Consider the following 12,088-nt stretch of genomic DNA (forward strand, 5'->3'; position numbering starts at 1 on the left):
ATCGTTTGATTGCAGAAAATATTCAATTACATAGATAGATTTCAATATACAATAACCTTAAAATTAATCGATGTTATTTATGTATATTGACAGCTTTCAATAAATAAGAAAAACGAGAAAATTCAATTAGTTAAAAATTTTATATTCTGTCGAACTTCGTTAACCTGCAGTAACGTATGGAGCGATTTCACGCCAAATCAGCTGAATAACAGCCAGTTTCGACACGACGCTCTTCAATTACTTTTAAACCGTGTACACAAGGTAAAAGCTACCCAAAATCACAATTTTCAGTATTTCTATGGTACTTTTGTTACAAAATAATCGATAAAACTTTGATAACATCCAGCAACTCTGATGTATCGTGTGGTTTGGCTTTTCTGCACTATCGACGAAAGGACTGAAAGGCAAAGCTGTTTAACGAGTCTTGTATGAGATTCAGTACTAGGTCCGGAGCTCGACACAATGTTATCATTGGAAGTGTGAATTGCTGGTGATTTTTTTTTTTTTATGAGAATGGTACTTCAATCATTATCCTTTGCTTCCCATCCTGATCTTATTCATGGCAACGTGGCGAAGGATGTATGCATGGAAGGAAAGAAAATTCTGGAAATGTAGTTTTTTAGCAGCTGGTATACCTGGTAATTTGGCCCATCTCAACTACCTGAGTAAAACGAGCATGTATTACCCATTTCTGCTACATTCTACTCGTATAATAATACTGCTTGCCTTTATCGATTTGATTAACCGAGATTCGATTTCATTTCGAAGCAGTGTTTGAAACATTCCTCGTTGTGAGCTGATGCTTTGCAATAGTTTAAAACATTGAACTTATGATTATTAGCTAGAATTAATCAGGAGAAAGCTAAGCATATTTAGAAAGCATAAGTCAGAAATCGATTTTTAGAAAAGTCCACTATCGATCTGCAGGGACTTACGTGGGTTAGAAAGAAAAGGTCCATTGTCGGTCTCCGGCCTCGGTTGGGCTCAACAGGGTAATATTCCGAGCTCGGTGAAATGATTCACTCATATCGGTTTGGAAACAGATGCTCTCCTTGGAGATTGCTGTGGATTGATTTTTAGAAAACCAATCAATGTAACTCTTTATTAGAAATTTGTTGTCGTCCTGAAAAGGACGGTTGGGTTCTCGATTTTAGTGCAGTTCCATGTCGTTGTTGATTTAAGCTTTCTTCTCGGTCTTCTTGGGTAGCAGGACAGCTTGGATGTTGGGCAAAACTCCGCCTTGAGCTATAGTTACACCCGACAGCAGCTTATTCAATTCTTCGTCATTACGAATAGCCAGCTGCAGATGACGTGGGATAATTCTGGTCTTCTTGTTGTCACGAGCGGCATTTCCTGCCAACTCCAACACTTCAGCTGCCAAATATTCCATCACTGCTGCCAAGTAAACAGGAGCTCCAGCTCCAACACGTTCGGCGTAGTTTCCCTTCCTGAGCAGACGATGGATTCGACCCACTGGGAACTGCAATCCAGCACGATTTGAACGGGACTTTGCCTTTCCCTTAACTTTTCCTCCTTTACCACGTCCAGACATTTTTTGTTATATAATTATGAAGTTATTCACGAGCAAAGCGAAACTGTACTGATGAAAATTTTCAGTAAGCGAACCCTCTTTTATACTAACTCTGCCATTATTAGTTTTTCACTCAGGCAGTGCTACGAATATAATGAAATGGCATCATAAACATAAGGGGACGGGCATACATTCCACCCTGACTGTGCATATAACATGATGTTTCCCTTGCTTTCAACATTAGTTCCTCTCGAACAGTGAAAGCGTTAAAACGTAGCAATGGCTCCTAAAACCAGTGGAAAGGCAGCGAAGAAGTCCGGAAAGGCTCAGAAAAGTATTACCAAGACCGACAAGAAAAAGAAGAAGGTCCGCAGGAAGGAAAGCTACGCTATCTACATTTACAAAGTGTTGAAACAAGTCCATCCTGACACGGGTATTTCATCCAAAGCCATGAGTATCATGAACAGCTTTGTGAATGATATTTTCGGTGACCGGAATAAATCGCCACAGTAAACAACTGCAACAGAAACAACCGCTTAGAAAAAGTGTAGTAGGCTAGAAATATTTGGCGCGGGAAAAACATCATGTGCCTCACATTTCTATTATAAATTTATTCTCTTGTTCTCGTTTTTCGAAATTTATTCTGAGGACAATGTAATGGGGACGAAGTCCCCATTTGGCGAGGATAAGGAATCGAGGCGGCCCATGCCGCCAAGATGACGCAATCCGAGTCCACCGCCGACCCGCCGTCGGAAGCGGCGGTGTCTCGCACGCAAACCTGGGATCCACTGATTGCCCGGTTAGTTTGAAACATAGGATACGATCCTTTAGCAATGTCCGACCGAGCTCTAGCGAGCGTCGGACGGTATACGTCTGCCCGGGGCGTTACGTTTGCCTGGGGCGATACGTTTGCCCGGTTAATTCTTGTTTTGAAATACAATACCGCGCCACAATATTTATAGCCTACTACACATTTTATAAGCGGTGGTTTCTGTTGCAGTCGTTTTCTGTGGCGATTTATTCCGGGAACCGATATTTTCGAACGCATCGCCGCTGAATCATCTCGTTTAGCGCATTACAACAAGCGATCAACTATAACTTCTCGTGAAATTCAAACCGCAGTTCGTTTATTGCTACCAGGAGAATTGGCCAAACACGCTGTCTCCGAAGGAACCAAAGCCGTCACAAAGTATACCAGCTCCAAGTAAATTCTGAATTCTACAATATGAAAAAAACGGCCCTTCTCAGGGCCACAAAATTTAGGTTAAAGAGTTCAAAATACAATTTTTCAATCATTTATTGGTGTTATTATAACAAGTCGCTTCTCGTGCGAACACTCCGCTTTCATTGCTCGAAAGTTTCTGAAAAGTAATATCACAAAAGGTGTCCAAAATGGCTCGATATAACAATTTAATGTAATACGATTTATTGTGAAGTACGTTTTGAGAATGATGTGATCATTGTGTGCAGAATGTATAATGCATCGAGTGAATTTGATAACTGAAACTTGTTGCCCTTTAATCTCGACTGTCCATTCTCATGGAACGTCGTAATTCCAGTATATCACTCGGATGTCCCCTCTCATGGCATATTAAAGTTTATTAGTGATGACGGGGAGTTGAGTTATTTCGAGACTACTTCTTTGAAGTGTCCTTTTCAAATAGCACGAGAAGTCGAATCAAAATATAGTAAAATTGCTAAGATATATTTTTATCGAGAACGCGTCCATTTACGTCTTTTGGAGACACCAGATTGGGCAATAAATTATTACGTATTATTGCCAACCGTGCATTAATCAGCCTGCAATGCACATTGGAAAGTGTTTTAAGATTTATCCTAATATACCAAATTACAAAAAGTAAAATATTGTTTGTCACATAAGTCCAATATCATTATAGTACATCCCTTCCTTGTTGGGTTTTTAGAGACTTTAAACTTTTGCAGTTCATTCGTCTCTAGTCCTGAGAAGGGCCCTTGTGAAAAGAAAACTACTCCATTACTTCTCCTTCACCTGTCTTAAGAAAGACAATCCATTCTCGACTAACGCTCGCCGGCAACGAGAAGTGATTATAATACGATGCTTGGTTCCAAAATGATACTAAATAATACGAGCATTTGTAAACGAATAACTCTGAACTGATTAAGAATTGATCATATTTGTGGAAGCATGTTCTATTATCAAAAGTATTCTTCTATAGTAACATTTATCAGCAAGCTCAGAGGTTTATTCATATTTCATATATTCATACTTGTGACAGCGTATGGAATGTCAGAGTTTGAAAACGTGTTTTTAAAACTCTTTTCGCATAAATTGGTGGCCCTGAAAAGGGCCGTTTGTTTGAGAATGAGGTCAGATAGGTCAGACTTAGGCGCGTTCTCCACGAATACGACGAGCCAATTGGATGTCTTTCGGCATAATGGTCACTCGTTTGGCATGGATGGCACACAGATTGGTATCTTCGAATAATCCGACCAGATAAGCTTCACTTGCTTCCTGCAGAGCCATAACAGCCGAGCTCTGGAAGCGAAGATCGGTCTTAAAATCCTGAGCAATCTCACGAACCAAACGTTGGAATGGAAGCTTACGGATCAACAATTCAGTCGACTTTTGGTACCGACGAATTTCACGCAGAGCGACGGTTCCTGGCCGATAACGATGTGGCTTCTTGACTCCTCCGGTAGCTGGAGCACTTTTACGAGCAGCTTTAGTGGCCAACTGTTTGCGAGGAGCCTTTCCTCCGGTGGATTTACGAGCGGTCTGCTTGGTACGAGCCATTGCTTACGATTTCAGTAGAGTTAACGGTTTCAAAGTTGTTCTTGGAATGAAAAATTTCCACGCGTTCCCTCGCTTTTATATATGAAACGTGTTACCATTTTGCGCATGCGCAACAAAAAGGAAAACGCAGAGAAGAGAAGAATGACAATATGATGAAGAAGGAAACAACATTTACATTCGGATATAAAAGAGGGTACCCCTAGGTGAAAACAACATCAGTTTCATTCATCGTTTGTACTGGAAAGCATCATACAATAATTCAGAAAAATGACTGGCCGTGGTAAAGGAGGAAAAGGACTGGGAAAAGGAGGAGCCAAGCGTCATCGTAAGGTTCTTCGTGATAACATCCAGGGTATCACAAAGCCCGCCATCCGTCGTTTGGCTCGTCGTGGAGGAGTGAAGCGTATTTCCGGTCTTATTTACGAGGAAACTCGTGGAGTGCTGAAAGTATTCCTGGAAAACGTAATCAGAGATGCTGTTACCTATACGGAACACGCCAAACGAAAGACCGTTACCGCAATGGACGTTGTGTACGCTTTGAAACGCCAAGGTCGTACTCTCTACGGATTTGGAGGTTAAATGATATACTTTTGCGTAGGTTTCAACAAAACGGCCCTTTTCAGGGCCACGATATTTTTCCAGTTAAAAGAGTGATTAGTAACGTTTTTAAATGAACCACTGTTCAATTGATTGATTGATTATTTGATTTATTTCAGTCGGCTTTAACCCTTCAGGTCATTCGCCGTCTATCGAAAAATATTGATATTACAAATGTATACAATGTTATTACATGACGTGGTGATAAATAAACGAAACATTGAACAACTTTAAACTTCTGTACTGAACGCAACCGCTCCAGATGTGTAGCATGCTTACTGCGCAGGAACCACTGTTCAAAATCATGATTCGTTTCTCAATTGGTGGTACAAGAAAGCCAGTTTTTTGTGCGTTCGTTTTTGCCAGATTTCCCATTTGTGCGACCCATTTGGTGCGATTTCATTATTAAATCTAAACTCGAATCACACAAATAATAAAAGTACTCAAAAGTGGTCGCACGAATGAGGAAACGCATAAAAACAGGTTTTCCTGTTAGTTTATGATGACGATTCAAATACAATTTCACGTTGTACTTTAGTTGTATTGACCCAAACCCAAAAAAAAAGTCCAATATTTGTTGACTGAATGTCTGTGAATTATGAGTCGAATGAGGGATCATTGTAAACTATACTTGGGTACATGTAATCTCAAAACGATCGCGATGGCTATGAATGATTTTAGACCAAAACCTCATGTGGTCGCAACCTAATGCAGGCTCGACGTAAAGTTTGTTACACAATTGATGCTTTTCGATATCATCAGTTGGCCATCATATCTCGTTTCGTTAGAATATGAACATTCTTAATAGTGTACAATGTTGGACACATGATGCAGATGTGTGAAAATGTATATTGACTGTTATAAAAAAATCATTTGAATTATTATTTGAGGTGAAAAACTTTTGTTACTCTTTCGATTCAATGTGTTTGTAGTCCTGAGAAGGACTGTTTGTTTTTAAATCATTTCAATCGACTGAACTTTACTTCTTGGCGGCGGCTTTCTTCGGAGCGGGTTTCTTAGCCGGTGCAGCCTTTTTCGGTTTTGGAGTTTTAGGCTTCTTCGCCGCTGTTTTCGATGGTTTGGTTGCTTTCTGTTTGGGAGCGGCCGCTTTTTTCACGGTTCCAGCCTTTTTGGCAACTTTGGCGACGGCTGCTTTAGCTTTCTTCTCAACCGCTTTCTTTACTGGTGCTGCCTTTGGCTTTTTGACGGCTGCAGTTTTGGGAGTGGCTGCCTTTTTGGCAACTTTCTTTTCCCCTGAAGGCTTCTTCCCAGCCGCAGTTTTCTTTGGTTTCTTCTCGCCCGCAGGTGTCTTGTCCTTAGATTTAATTTTAAAGGACCCCGATGCTCCACTTCCTTTGGTTTGCACAAGACTACCTTTCTCAACACCACTCTTCAGAGATTTCTTGATGAAAGTTGAGAGCTTAGCAACGTCGCACTTGTAATTGGCACCGATATACTTCTTGATGGCCTGAAGAGATGATCCATTACGTTCCTTCAAAGTCTTGATGGCGGCTAAAACCATTTCATTCACTGGTGGATGAGTGGCTGGCTTTTTCGGTTTCTTACCCTCTCCTTTAGGAGCACGAGCCTTTTTCGGTGTCTTGGCTGGAGATGCGGCAACCGATGCTGCGGTAACGACTTCAGTAGCTGTATCGGCCATTTTTCACTGTATTTCACTACTATGTTTCAACGAAATGCTGAATTCCATGGTGCGCTCTGTGTCGCCACTTGTGCTCGAAATTGACATCTGTGTTAGGGAAACTCAGTGCGTTCGTTTCAATTCGTTGTTGAGAAAATCTTTTGCGTTTTTGAAATTCATATTTTAAGACATGGTAATTTTCTTTGTCCTAATTCGCACAAAATAACGTTATACGCTTTTCATTGCACGCTATGATAATCTAGCTAACATTCAGAGTTGTCTGATGTTAAAAATCACTTCTCGTTTCGCAACAATTTTCCGGTAATGTGCATAGTATGTATCAGAACTATTAACACAATACTGAAAATGTGTAAAATTGTGTTATTACAAAAGTAAAACGACGATAAAAAGTTGTTTGTAAAGAAGAGCAATATTTCCCCGATCATTTGATACCAAAATTGTATGTTTCTTCATCAACACAGCGAAGTATTTTCATCTAAACTTTGCTGCCATCGGAGCAGCTCAGGCACTTTTTGATTTCCGTTCGCTTTCATATGACTCAATATACCCATACAAAATTGTTACCATTATTTAAATTTGTTCTGTGAAATGAACGAAATTTGAATACTTTTAGAGAAAATATCATCATTATTCGTACAATCATATTCGTAGTTACGATTCACGTTCCGAGGATGGATTGGTAATACAAACTGTTTGCCAACATTTGTGTTATCGATATTCTGCTACAAAATCCCAAACTGTACAGATCAAAAATATTTTATTTATTTAAAATCATTTAAAATTTTAAAAATCATCATGATGTTTATAATGTTTACATGTACCCTATGATTTGGTGAATTTGTATGTTATTCATATGTTGAGTCCAAACCAGTATAACCTAAAATTGAAAGTTGAAAAAAACCATAGCTGTGCTTCTGAATTTTTCATTTCATCTGTTGAATGTTTCCGCTATTAATTTTTTTTTCTTTCTGTCATCGTTTTTACTATACCAACGTTAGACTATTTCCGTTTTTTTTGCCACTCGTAAGTGAAATATTATTTCAATATAAGCTAGCTTTCCAAAGACAACTCTCCAATGGGTTCATTCGAATAGTCAATAGCAGCATGTTTGAAATCAATTTATTAGTTTTATCTTGTTCAGTCCTTCGACAACAACTCACATTCCACAATTCCAACTTTAACTACCTTAATTCTTCATCTGCTTAGTCTGTTCAACAGGCAGCTCATATGGAACGACAAAGCTCAAGATTTGTACTCGCGACAAAACGTACATTTCAATTACCCAACTGTGAGATCCTAATTCAATACAGGTAATTACCCGACTGCGCAGATAAACGGTAACAAATCCAACACATCATCCTGGTAAAACTGAAAGCTCAGATCTGGCTTATCCGTATCACGCATAATTCGAATCGAAATTTGAAAAGTAAACTTGTGTACATGTATTTTGGAGAAGGATAAACACATTTAAAAAATAAAAATCATGGATGAGAGTTATCCATTCCGTATATAATAAATATCCTATGTAATAGAGCAGTGGTTTTCAACCTTTTCTGCTCCTTTCCACTTTTGACGAAGATTAATCCCAGTTCTTCCCCCTATCAGTATTTTGTAAGAAAGTCTGTAGCATATCAGTAAAATAATGAATGAATACAAACGGCTTTCAAGTTATATTCGCAACAAATATGATTCTGTACTTGTATCTGACTACAAAAAAGGTATATAAAGTCAGTATGACACCTGCGTCTGAATGATTTCCGCCAAAATCATAATTCTTGAGCACGTTGTCAAAAAGCACAACTCATGTCATCTTCGATATCCACTCTGTTACGGTGTTTTCTTTCCATCAGCAGCATTGTAGGAAATCCAGATTCACATAAATACTACACACTAGACAACAATACTCGTAACGCTTAATTCGCATATCAGGATATCATTTTTCGATCATCGATGCAATCGATGATTTTGTTCTAAAATTGATCCGAAACTTTCGTCACTGCCAGTCGAAAGGGGATTCAAACCATGTCCAAATCTTGTTCTTTGACATAAGGAAAATATGTTTAAAGTTTAACTTGTTGTAAAAAATCTTGACAAATGCTGTACAATTTTCTTTTTAATGGTCTTCTGTACTGTTTCGTCGTCTGTTCCATCATCATCATCATCGTTCTTTGACGAAAGTCTTTGAAACATTGTGAAGTTGTTCAATCGAACATTACATTCCAGATTTAGAAATGTTTGCCGAGGATCGCAAATTTTAGCGTATCCAATAAAGTTTTTGTAGTAATTTTTGTTAATCATTGTCAAATTCAAAGCGAAGTAAATGTACAATAGTCCCTTGCAGAATTCCCCCCTTTTAATGACTAAAAAACCACCGGTTGAAAATTACTGTAATAAAGCATCCAGTTTTCTCCAAGTGATAAAGAAAATTTTGAATGAAAATTGAGACAAACAATGGTGTCATATTTTAATACAGTCAATTCGATGCCAAACCGATTCAGTGGTTCTCAGAATCTCATGGAAGTGGTAGTTTTGTTTCTTATCGCAAGATATTAGACTCGTATTTTTTTATTCTTTCGTTAGGGTGACCATTTCGATTCAATTTAAAGTCAATCAAAGTCAAAAATTTAAAATCAATCACCTGTTCATTAAAAAACCCGCTTCCAAAATATTTGAATTGTTCTTCGTAATTATCGATTGTATTTGTTTTTTTTTTCCTGTTCCTTTTTTTCCTGCGCTATATATTTTTATATTTTTTCTTGAAAGCTGAGAATGTTTTACATAACATATCTTAAAATCAGAGATGTATTTTTGTTTTGTTTTCAACTTATGAGTTTTCAAATCTAACCGATGGTTCGATTTGAAAAATCGGTTTTCCCATCTTTTCTCGATATGGTCGATACATGAAATTGAAGTCAAGAAGCTAGTCTACTTTGAAAAAATATTACACCTGCGATAAAATTGGATTTTGTTTTCGTGATTATTGATTGTATTTGCTTTTTATAGTTTACATGGTCTCGGGATCAAGTGCGCCATTTTTTTGTTTTTATTTTTTCTTGAAAACTAAGGATGTTTTACATAACATATTCTAAAAATCGAATGCGAATATACTAGATCTATGCGACTAAAATCCAGTTTAATCGCAAATGTGGCACTATAAACTATTTGGCTTTAATTGGACATAACATTCAAACATTCAAAAGTTATGATTTTTGGAGAAACGGGTAAAATGATTTTTTGACCATCGGTTAGATTTGGAAAATCATAACATAAAAAGGGGAAAACATCTCTCTGATTTTACTGTTTCTTAGAAATTTGTTTTTCGTTTATATGACAGCCCACCCTAAGAGGAGTGTCGAACCACCTTAGAAATGTTTCTTCCCCATAATACCTCCACATGCCAAATTTAGTTCCGTTTGCTTGATTAGTTCTTGAATTATGCGGAAATGTATGCTTCATTTGTATGGCAGCCCCCTCCCCTCTCAGTGAGACAGGAGGAGTGTCTATTTACCATAGAAACCTGTTATGTCCCTTGAAACCTTCACATGCCTAATTTGGTATTTTCTTGATTAGTTTTCGAGTTATGCAGAAATTTGTGTTTCATTTGTATGACAGCCCCCCTTAGAGAGGGGGGAGGAGTCTCAAACTATCATGAAAACCTTCCCCGGCCCCAAAAAACCCCAACATACCAATTTTCATGTCGATCGGTTCAGTAGTTTCCGAGTCCATAAGAATCAGACAGACAGACAGAAATCCATTTATATATATATATATATATATATATATATATATATATATATATATATATATATATATATATATATATATATATATATATATATATATATATATATATATATATATATATATATATATATATATATATATATATATATATATATATATATATATATATATATATATATGATGCATAACATCATTACCGGTCTATACTTATTTTATTTTAGTTCATTTTGTCACCGGATAGAATGGATTCATATAGTGCAATTCCAAATGAAATTGACCTAAAAATGCAGATTTTAAAACATATATTTTTGATTCGAATGAAAGTTTGTATTCCGTTTGGGTTGAAGCAAATATTTGTTCTCCACACCAATTGGGAATTTTTTTTACTCAAGTGTAAGTTTTGTAAATGGCGTATCGATTCTAGTAAGAGGAATCTTTGATAATTTAAATCTCAAAAACTATAAGTCGGACCGAAATGGTGTCTCAGAAAGAGTTATAGAGTATTGATGTTCAAACGTGAAAAAATATACACTGAGAAAAAAATAGTATTTTTTTTCATTTACAAAAAAAAACTTTAGTTTGCAACATCTAAAATACGTATTTTTTATTTTTATTTTTTCATATAAAATAGAAGTCATGGAGAAAAAAAAATAATCCAAGATGGTAAAACTATTTTTGACAAACATCTGATGAACATCTGATGTGATTTGAAACAAAAAAGGTCATTCTTAATCTCATTCTAAATGCAGCCATTCTCGAGATATTTAAAAAAATATTTCCAATCAAAAATACTCATGTTATGTCATTTGTCGATTTCATTTGCAATTGCTCCAAACGTCAAATACAGGTCGGACTCGATTATCCGGAGTATTGATTTTTTTTTCACTCCGGATAATCACAAAACATCATTCGCTATCTAACTCTTGACGAGTAAAGTTCAGTGTCGGTATTGTGCGTTGCCACTTTTGCTATTGTGCTATTGGTACGAGTGAATCGTGTACGAGTGAAGGTCATTGCTGTCCGCTTTCGACCTGACCTTTTGTGAAGTGGAACAAAGGAAGCAGCGCTCTTGCAGCGAGCCGGATTGCGGCTGTTGAACTGATTCGGCATAACGGGATCGCCATCGCGTGACTGTCGCAAACGGGATTCATCATCACGTGGCTGCGTAAGCTATTCTTGCGCTATTGTGTTGTCTCCGTAGCGCGTAACCTCTGTCTCTCCCTGATTAGGGCAGTAGAGCGCATTATTGGAACAACTTATATATTAAGGTACACATATTTATTATTAATATTATTATTCAATTCATTTGTTTATTGTTTAATATTATTATCATAATTTTTTTTTGCTATTTTTTTTTTGAGATTACTGTTAAAATCAATAATAAATTAGAAATAAGACAGAAATTTTTGTAAAATGGAGAATAGTGGAGGATCTCCAGAGATGGAGATCTCCGATAATGAATCTCATACAAGATCTGGGAAAAAACATAAACAAGTCCCTCATAAGGAAGATAATTCTTCTGGGGACGAATCCGCTCATCCTACCAAGCCCCCCTCTAAGAAAATTGCAAGCCTCCCTTCTCAACCCACTGTCACTTCCACTCCCCCTCTCCCATCATCGATTTCGCTTCCCCCTTCTGATGCTTCCGATCCAACCCAATCCTCGTCCTCGTCCTCATCCTCATCCTCGTCCTCGTCCTCGTCCTCGTCCTCGTCCTCGTCTTCCCCCTCTGTTGTCTCCGCTCCACGTGTCAGAGTTTATCCAGAAGATGCACCTGGAA

General features: G+C 37.5%; 4 protein-coding genes across 4 annotated transcripts; 2 read left to right on the forward strand and 2 right to left on the reverse strand.

Annotated features, from left to right (window-relative positions):
- Positions 1-595: 595 nt before the first annotated feature.
- LOC129781941 (histone H2A) lies at positions 596-1,552 on the reverse strand. Its single transcript, XM_055789439.1, has one exon. The coding sequence runs from the start codon at positions 1,550-1,552 to the stop codon at positions 1,178-1,180; it is 375 nt and encodes a 124-aa protein (XP_055645414.1). The 3' UTR covers positions 596-1,177.
- A 258-nt stretch (positions 1,553-1,810) lies between these two features.
- LOC129781944 (histone H2B-like) lies at positions 1,811-2,739 on the forward strand. Its single transcript, XM_055789443.1, has 2 exons — positions 1,811-2,007; positions 2,562-2,739. Exons 1-2 carry the CDS (start codon positions 1,811-1,813, stop codon positions 2,737-2,739), a joined length of 375 nt encoding a protein of 124 aa, XP_055645418.1.
- Positions 2,740-4,239: 1,500 nt separating this feature from the next.
- On the reverse strand, positions 4,240-6,596 carry LOC129781937 (histone H1B-like). Its single transcript, XM_055789436.1, has 2 exons — positions 5,883-6,596; positions 4,240-4,379 (listed from the first exon to the last, which is right to left on the reverse strand). The coding sequence occupies exon 1, from the start codon at positions 6,562-6,564 to the stop codon at positions 5,884-5,886; it is 681 nt and encodes a 226-aa protein (XP_055645411.1). The 5' UTR covers positions 6,565-6,596; the 3' UTR covers positions 4,240-4,379; position 5,883.
- On the forward strand, positions 4,532-5,090 carry LOC129781946 (histone H4). The gene has a single exon (XM_055789445.1). It carries the CDS (start codon positions 4,575-4,577, stop codon positions 4,884-4,886), a length of 312 nt encoding a protein of 103 aa, XP_055645420.1. The 5' UTR covers positions 4,532-4,574; the 3' UTR covers positions 4,887-5,090.
- Positions 6,597-12,088: the final 5,492 nt, after the last annotated feature.

Source organism: Toxorhynchites rutilus, unplaced genomic scaffold (assembly GCF_029784135.1).
Source record: "Toxorhynchites rutilus septentrionalis strain SRP unplaced genomic scaffold, ASM2978413v1 HiC_scaffold_29, whole genome shotgun sequence".
NCBI lineage: Eukaryota > Metazoa > Arthropoda > Insecta > Diptera > Culicidae > Toxorhynchites > Toxorhynchites rutilus.

Coding starts and splice junctions, on each gene's coding strand:
- LOC129781937 (XM_055789436.1), bottom strand. CDS start 6,564: ATGGCCGATACAGCTACTGAAGTCGTTACCGCAGCATCGGTTGCCGCA.
- LOC129781941 (XM_055789439.1), bottom strand. CDS start 1,552: ATGTCTGGACGTGGTAAAGGAGGAAAAGTTAAGGGAAAGGCAAAGTCC.
- LOC129781944 (XM_055789443.1), top strand. CDS start 1,811: ATGGCTCCTAAAACCAGTGGAAAGGCAGCGAAGAAGTCCGGAAAGGCT. Junction 2,008..2,561: donor ATCATGAACAGCTTTGTGAA/TGATATTTTCGG, acceptor TATTCCGGGAAC/CGATATTTTCGAACGCATCG.
- LOC129781946 (XM_055789445.1), top strand. CDS start 4,575: ATGACTGGCCGTGGTAAAGGAGGAAAAGGACTGGGAAAAGGAGGAGCC.